The 9,040-nt window shown below is 31.2% G+C and overlaps 1 protein-coding gene across 1 annotated transcript; it reads left to right on the top strand.

Moving 5' to 3' along the window:
- Nucleotides 1–4,430: 4,430 nt before the first annotated feature.
- On the top strand, nucleotides 4,431–6,467 carry LOC105324594 (uncharacterized). The gene is made up of 5 exons (XM_011423710.4): nucleotides 4,431–4,555; nucleotides 4,786–4,916; nucleotides 5,586–5,741; nucleotides 6,191–6,237; nucleotides 6,400–6,467. Exons 1-5 carry the CDS (start codon nucleotides 4,512–4,514, stop codon nucleotides 6,430–6,432), a joined length of 411 nt encoding a protein of 136 aa, XP_011422012.3. The 5' UTR covers nucleotides 4,431–4,511; the 3' UTR covers nucleotides 6,433–6,467.
- Nucleotides 6,468–9,040: the final 2,573 nt, after the last annotated feature.

Here is a 9,040-nt window from a genome sequence, read left to right as displayed (position 1 = left end):
TCTTTGTCTTATTCTTTCAAGAGAAAAATAGTTCCAAAATTAAAACGTGTCTTGCAATTTATCTTAAATGTCTTTATTGTCAACTTAAATTATTTTGCAAGTGAACATTTACGAAAGAATTCTGTGCGAAACGTTCAAAAATTGTTCTGTTAATAGCTCAAGGTACACGCTTAAAAGAGCTTCTCTTTTTGTTGTGACAAATGTACCGAGGTAAAATATGTAAATACAATTATACTTAAACGTTTTCAAGCCTTTTTAAATTAAAATGAAACTGGAATTCCTTCACAGCGCATAATCTTATACATGTAGGTGGTTTTTATAAAGAATCAAAAGGACTATAATTTGGTCTGTAAAACTCGACAGTAATAAGTACTTGTATATTGATAAGTAACCGGGGAGGAGGGGTTACATGTATGATTCAACTGATCTGTCCCTCGTAAATTATATATCAGTTATCAATTATAAAGAAATTGTTTAACATATTGAGTTTTGACAAGAAAATAAAATCGAAATGTAATTAAGTTTCTCCTAAAATCAGAAAAGAAAATAGAAAAAAATCAAAGGCCATTAACTTAAAAGGTTAGGCAATAACCTAATTTTAGAGCAAAGAATAATCCCCCATTTAAAGTTCTGTACAATAACATACAATAAATGGTTTTACATTATCATCGGTGGTTTTCCCAATCCTGACTAAACGTTATCATTAAGAAAAAAAAGTTTTCGAAATTATGTTTTACACATGTAAAGAAGTCTATAAAACTGTTTTTTAATTTAATTTCAATAATATACCGGTAACACATTAATGACCATCGATAGTTTATGTATGTTGATCAGTTAATTAGTTTTATACTAACCAAACTCTTTTTCCACTTAGTCTACTTTTAATTTAGGCATGGACACTTTCAAATTTCGCATGCGTAATTATTTGATTATGTTGTATATATCTACCATTTTACACTGTCGGTAAAAAGAATGCTTTCGACATTTGCAATGTCGACCGTCCAGTTAACGATTTTCATCGGTAAGGACACTCAGCAAAGGTTGAGTTTTCGCTTGAATTGTAAGAACGTAAGCATGCAGGCAGAAATAATTAAGAGTACTCTAACCGATTTAAAAAATTACGGACTTATTCTTTACATATAAAGAATTCCACATGTAAATTACATGCATAGTAGGCTATAAAGGTAAATTTTGAAAATTGAGATGAATTAATTAATAAGACGATAAAAGCTGTCTGAACATGTATTAATGAATAAATACAATGAAAAATAAGGATCAAAGATTTTTTGAGACGCAATATGCGGCAAATTCGACTGAAAGGAAATTCATTCTTCTTTTAAAAATGATACACAATAGCATTTTATGAAGAAGTTTTTTCGTCGAGTAAATATTTGAAATAAAGTCGATGTCCTTATTTAAATATATTTGAATAGAAAATGATAAACGTTTTGATAGGGATCGCATCCTTAAACTAAAAAGATGTTAATAACTTTAAACGACATTTTGGAAATGCTGAGAATGTTGAACGATTTTCAATGCAAATTACAGCAGCTATGTAACTTTTTAATTGAAATCAATGAAATGTTATTAATAATACTATGCATTTTTAAACGCCCCTTTACACATCTCCAAGTTGTGTTGATCCTTCATTTCTGACAGTTTCTTATCAGACCAGGAAATCACGTTGTCGTGCCAATATTTTCCCTTTACATATCTAGTTTTCTTTCACAATATTTTTCTTATCGACAAAAAGTCATCAAATACCGATGACAAGAACAAACATGTAATGATGAAACTCAAATGAGTAAAATTCTAAATTTGTCGGACTTTTTTTCATATCAATTTTCTGTTTAAGGATTTTGATACGATGAATTAAAACGAAGATTTAAGAAAATAATGAATGCTGTGCTGTAACGTCTTGATGTGTTCGTGCCTAGTCAAATTGCACATTCAAATATCAATCTCATCAAATGTCAGCATAAATAATACTGAAAAAAATGTAATGATTTGTTTTGAAATAACATATTGATTTTGTGACTGATTTTTTTTTAAAAATGCGTCAGGCAAGATTTTGACCATCGCAAGGAACACTTATATAACGTTACTATATTACTATACCAACCAACATTTTTGAATTAATACAATATATAAGAGGTAAAGCTCAAGTGTCGTGAAAAGTGCAGGATAATCCGTATGGTCGAAAAGGTTTCAATGGAAAAATAAGTCGAGGCGTTAGCCGAGGCTTTTAAGTTTAAAGAACATTTCTCATCGAAAATTATCTATATTCGTACAACATTCACAATGCAATTTACTTTCTTTTGATAAAATTACGAGGGTTTCCTGTAATGAATAATTTACATGTGCGCATCGGTCGTAAACTATCAAGCAGATAATTTTGAGAAGAAAAATTTACACTCAAGTATCATACAAATTATATTTACATTTTAAAAAAAATTCTATCGTTTTAATACATGGTTCTTGATACTGAATTTCATTTTGTTTTTTGTCGAAAGACGCAGTGCATAAGGTGAAGAAAGTCGTTTAAGGCTACAAGAAATAAACGTATGAGATATTAAACATCGTATATTGTGACTGGAATATAGACGTGGGATTAATATGGTTAAGAACTTTATGTTCTAAACTAACAAACTAGGTTGATATATGTAAGACTCCAAAGTCCGATGGAACTGTCTTCATCTAAGTTCGAACGTATGCTGCAAATACGGTCGATGGCGGATAAAAAAGTTTGTGACATCACGTCATGTAGACGTCATAGGTAACGTTGTACTACTGTAGCATTTTTAAAATCAACAAGATAGAAGCGACAAGCTGTCAGGACGATTGACTTTTTGACAAAGTGGGAAAAAGAGAGAATGACTAAGGATTTAAATCTGAAGCTGATGGCGGATGGCTGCGAAATAAACATGTCAAAATTTTTGTTGGCTTCTTAAAGAGGCATGATCACAATTTCGGTTGAAATTTATTTTTTCGTTTTTAATTTTTGCAAGGCTTCGGTTAGGTTCATTTGTTATGTAAGCACAGCTTAGATTATGTTTATTTACATTTGAATATTAAAAACTTCTAGGTTTGGACCTAAAAGGAATGCGACAAACGGTAGAAACTATTCATTTATGTTAAAAAAGAATAAACAGATTAAAAAATCAGCTTGTAAAATAACATTATAAAGAACTAATGTAAACAAATAAAAAAATGACAGGAGCCTTGATTGTTTAAATAACAAGGAATTGTAAGCTCTGTACCTTGCTTATAACTCTACGACTGACTCTAACATTTTGGTTGATTATTAGAGATGCATACCTAAAGCATTGTAAACAAAAAAAAAAACAATAAAATTTGACCGACATCGTCACCATGTCTTTTTAAAAGGTGCTTCAAATTAATCATGACATTCAATCAAAGATACATGAAGGAAACTTTGAGTAGGGACCGTTTTATGAAAATAAACAGTTACCACCGCAAACCAATACCTTCCCTTCTTATATTCATTTCAATTCACTTTTGTAGACATCAAATTGTATGAGCCATATTAATAACGGACCATATGGAAACAAAAAACAATATTTTTGCTTTTATTAAAGAAATCAGAATCATCAGAATTTTGCGTTTCACACCATCGGGCTTTTTTTGACTTTATGCAAACCTTCCGACTTTATTTTGTTAAATCACGGGCTTTAGCACAGACCATCGGACTTTGGCTTGACTTGGTTTGATTTTATAACCCTATTAAGCTTTGGAATCCTACACATGCAATTCTGATCAGATAATTTAATTTAATTGACGACTTGGTACATTGGAAAATAATATCATTATGGTCGAGACATATCTTTGATTTATGCAATAATTAAAGGAGAATAAGCAATACATATATGCCAAAAACAGATAAAGATTACATAATACATAACCAAACTTCCTTAAAAAGGTGCGCTTTGTCTCATAAAACTCCCATTGATTTCTTCAAATGGTCTCCATGGTCTGTGTTCCAAAATACACCCAGTTTCTGTTCTCCTGCAATTCAAATTTGAAAAGTAGGACATCAGCCGTCCAAAACAGTCTCTTACCACCACCCCTCACCCTTATAACATAACAAAAACACATCAACACTAACTAAGTCAGATCACAATAAGGCAAATATTCAGATCGAATAACATTTCTAAGTTGAAATAGATTCTTATAAACGAAAACATATGATATTTCAGGTTCAATTATATCATAGTGACAGTTCTGTTTAAGTGATTGATGTTGGATCATGCTATATTTCTTATCATTTCTCTACAGTTTAGAACATTTGACCTAATACAATCGTGTGTATATATAAAACCTATGCAAATCGACGATCTCATAACTTAAGATCATATTCAGGTTAGTAACGTCGGTCTATTTTTTTTTTTATATGCAAATCATAATTTTATATCCAAAATACATGTAGATGCATTACATATACAGTTATTAATGAATGCTTGTTTTAATTTTGAAAATTGCAGAAAGAAGTTATGCAGCTTGTTATCATTACTTGTTTGGTTGCACTGGCCCTTGGGTATGGTCATTAGATCATAAAGCTGCTTAGGTTTATCAAATTTAGTTTTTTAAAAACCCTTTTGAACTAAAAATACCTGCATAATGCATAAAACTTGCATTATTATAATTCTTGGGACACTTCTCTTTTATCTTCATCTTCTTTATACAAACAAAATGGATATTATAAATTTTGAAAAGTACCCCAAAAAAACCTTATAAGAAAGATAACTTTTATCCTACCTTCTACAGGCAGCATCTTAACAATCACGAACTGCAGCAATTGGTGGACTCTGGATTCCAGACTCTGGACGTAAATCCTAAAGATGGTCTTTTGGAACACGATGAACTCTCTAAACTGTTTGACATGAGAGATACAGACGGTAAGATACCACAACCAATTTTCTTACTACACTCTTTTATTGAATTGAAAGGGAAACAACCAGAACGATTTTTTAAAGACCATATGCTAACAGTACAACAATGCAACAAGACGTTACAGAAAGTCTCAAATTTACTCAGCGGACAAGTGTTACATCTTCAACTGTTACATAACATTCATGAAGTGAATTCTTTAATTCAGTCAACTTAAAAGTGGCTTAGAAGTAACTGAAATGCAACTGAACGGCATATACCTGCAATTCAGTCACTTTTTCAGACCTTATAGGTAGCTATAGCATTCAGTTAGTTGACTGACACAGATTCATTGCATGACTCGGTTAACTACGAAAACAAGGAAGTAGATAGTGAGTCATATTTGGTCGCTAAAAACAATTTTCCTAAAAAACAAAAGTAAAAAAAAACTACATTAGAGACCAGACTGATATGTCAATTAGAAACCCCAAAAAATTAAGTTGCAGATAGACCGCTACATGTACAGACAAAATAAACACAACCAAAAACCTTTACGGAACTTTCAGATCCGTGTACATTACAGTATTCTCCGCAACCTGAGGATGGTTTTTTCATGTGTGTTGAAAATCTCGATTGAGTAAAGATTTCAAATGCATTGCTAAAAATATCATTTTACAAAAAAAGAAAAACATTCATAGGTAATGGAGTCTTATCAAAGGAGGAGTTTGCCGCCCACACCGGACTTGATTTCATCTTTAAGGATCCTGTTTTCAATAATTTTGACTCAAATCATGATGGCGTCCTGTCAAAGGATGAATTTGTTGAAAAACCTTTTGTCGCTATGAACCAGAATGGTAAGTTATAGTGAAAATGTTTTACATTTTCTAAAATTATTATACGTATTTAAGTACAATTGAACTTTACTGATGTTGCCCTCTTAAATATTTTAACCCAATTCTTCTGGACAGCCTTTTTTATGCATCTTTGTGACATTTTTTCTCATTGAATCTTACTTCATTTAAAATGGATCAATTTAAAGTTATATCTTCACTGATAAAAGTATTGTTTTATCCACGATGACAGAATTATGCAACATTAAATAATTAAATACCAGAAAAAAACCATTCTGCACTTGCACAATTACAAAGATCCGATAAAGTTTTAAACCTTTCCTTTAAAATGGAGAGGCTCGTTGATACATGACAATGTGCATTTTATCGTGACCAAGTTTTTTCTTACATTCAAACTGAATTATATAAGAGATATACGTAAAATGTAACACTCATTTCTTTCAAATTATCAGGCGACAGCGAAGTGAGCAGACACGAATTCGACCATTACTATACTCAGGTATAAATTTTTTTAGCACACTAATACAATTGTTTTGACATGTTTTAAAGACATTGAAAGGTCTAAAGTTTTATACTTTAATGTTGCTGATCTGAAAATTTAATATTTTTTCTGTAAGAAGCTATGAAGATTCAAATAGTTGTTTTTTTTTTTTATTTACAGCTTCTACATCATATCAATCAACATCATGGTTGATTTACTGCAACTTTTAATAAATAGAAAAAAAAGCATCGGGTTTTTTGTCATCTTTACTTGGTAAATGCATGTAGTTCAAAACTAGTCTCTTTGTATTTCAATAAAGGAAGTATTTTACATTACAGTTGAATTGTTGGGATAAAGGGTAATTATGGTTAGTTAGTAACCGTAAAGATTAAAAGGATTCAAGTACTTTCAAGTATTTTCGTACGCAAAGAACAGTTACTATTTAAGACACTTTCTCATTATGACATATTTGATTATAAAATGCACAAAAATTGATGATATCCTTAATCATTACTAAAATTGTTCCATGTACCATTCCCTTTCTTTGTGCTACACAAAGGATAAGAATGATGTGTCTTGTAGTTGAAGCTTTTACTCGCCAAATCATGCATTCAAATCGCCTGTCGTGTAGGGGGATATAAAAACAAATCAGTTTTCTCTTATACTAATAACTATCAGGCCCTAACAGTAGAACCTTAACCGAGTGGCCAAATGCTTTATTAGTATAATTATACGAGTTTTTATAACTCATGAAATTACAATTTCTTAGTTTGACGGTTGTATGTCTTATAATAGAGAGTTATATTATTTTAATGAAGCATGTTATCAAAACAAATTGTAATTGAGAGATTCGTCCATGCATCAAGAAGCATTTCCTTAATTTAGTAGGTCATGCATGACCACAGACACACATGCCACTCAAAATTTAATTAATATTGGCCAATCACTATTTTAAGATAAAATGATCCACCACTGACTACACACTGTTTACCAAAAGGCACTCTGTGGTTGAAGTATAAGCCAAGCCAGATTGGCCAAAGGGGATAGAAGATCGAACAGACAAACGGACGGAAAGACAAACGGAAGGACGGACAGACTGATCACTATAGGGTCCCGCAGAGGGGGCCCTAAAAATGATAATATTTTAATTTTGTTTGCAAAATTGCGGAAATAAGTCCATTTTAGTGACATCATAAATGAAAAGCTTTCGGACAACAATGACTTATATTAGGATGAAGGTGTTCGACACCAATGTAAAATGTTTAATAAAGATTTAAATTTGATACAATATCATTGAAAAAAAGTATAAGGGAATGGGGAGGGAGCAGATAATTGACCATATTAAAAGCAGTTCTTTGTGCACACGATCTCTCAGCTTAGCTAACTAAATCTAGTACATGTATTCAGCTTTACATACCTACTTATTTAAATGCAAAGTTTGCAAATTTAAAACTTTTTCCTTTGCATCCCATTATTTGTCTTCACAACCAACACAGTTAAATGAACATCGTAGTCGTTTTAAAAGGTTTATAGGATGTGAAAATGCCAAAACTTACACGCATCATGTAATAAATTAAACATGATAATTTGAACAAAAAAGTTCAAACGTATGTGTCGAGATTTCAAGTCACAGAACAGAGGAATGTTTATTGACGAGCAATTTACGTTTAATTGTAATGAAGTTTTGTTCACTCATTGTACCGAAAATTCTTCTATATTTGACATGCCATGATAAAATTCATTTTGACTAGGTAAAAATGTTTTTTTAAAATTATGCTGAAATCATATATATATATATATATATATATATATATATATATATATATATATATATATATATGCTATTCCAAATAACATTATTAAGATTTTTTTTATTCAATTTAATATTCAATATGTTGAATATGCTGATGTAGTACTAAGGAGTGTGGAAGCGTATTCTTCTTTTACATACAAAACTTTCAAACCAACCTCTACTGAAATTATGATGAGAGATATGTGCAATATTTATTTCAGATCTGGAGACCATATTCATTGCTAAGACCGATGCCATAACTTTAAAACAAAATTTAAAAAAGTTTCAACGAATGATAGATTGGTATACTATTGCTTCTATTTAATACATAAAAACAAGTTGCAAACGATCAGCTAGACTTAAGCCATTTGATGCAGGTTAAGTAAAAATAGATCAGAAATGATCTTGTACCTTTTATCTAGAGCTAAACATGCAAAATGCAGTCAGCATTTACTTAGAGTGTGTTATAATAACCCACTTTTAAATGTCCTTTGATTGTATGTCATAATGCCACATTGTGATAACCTTCTCTCCTTTTTGATAATCAGATCAACTCAGAACTGTCTAGAGCTTGGCATAATTCTTTATCAAAATTTTCTATGGAACTAAAAACAGCCGGCGCAGTTTTACAACCGCATTTAATGCATGTAGTCACTTCTACCTTTGGGCAGTGGAAGGACAAAAACACCCGAATTTCAATTGCTATCAATACGTTAATATTGAGATTAAATGCATGACCGACAAGCAAATCTAATATGAATTGAGGCAAAATTACCAATAAAAGCACAATCTTGGCGAGGGGTCATCTTTGCAAAATAAACAAATTAAAAGATCAACCATGCACTTCATGCGCTATAAATGATTCTAAATGTACGAAAAACTTTGTTCATTGCAACACTGCACTGAAGTAAATCAAAAACAAAGGCGTCATTGCTAACATATTCATACTGAAATCAAAACATATTGGTGCGAAATAAACAAATATAAAATCTTAACGTACTGACACAAATCAGTCGTCGGATTGGCGCT

This window comes from Magallana gigas, chromosome 2 (assembly GCF_963853765.1).
Source record: "Magallana gigas chromosome 2, xbMagGiga1.1, whole genome shotgun sequence".
Classification (NCBI taxonomy): Eukaryota; Metazoa; Mollusca; class Bivalvia; order Ostreida; family Ostreidae; genus Magallana; species Magallana gigas.
Note: the sequence above shows the minus strand (reverse complement) of the source record. Positions and strands in the feature narration are given on the sequence as shown.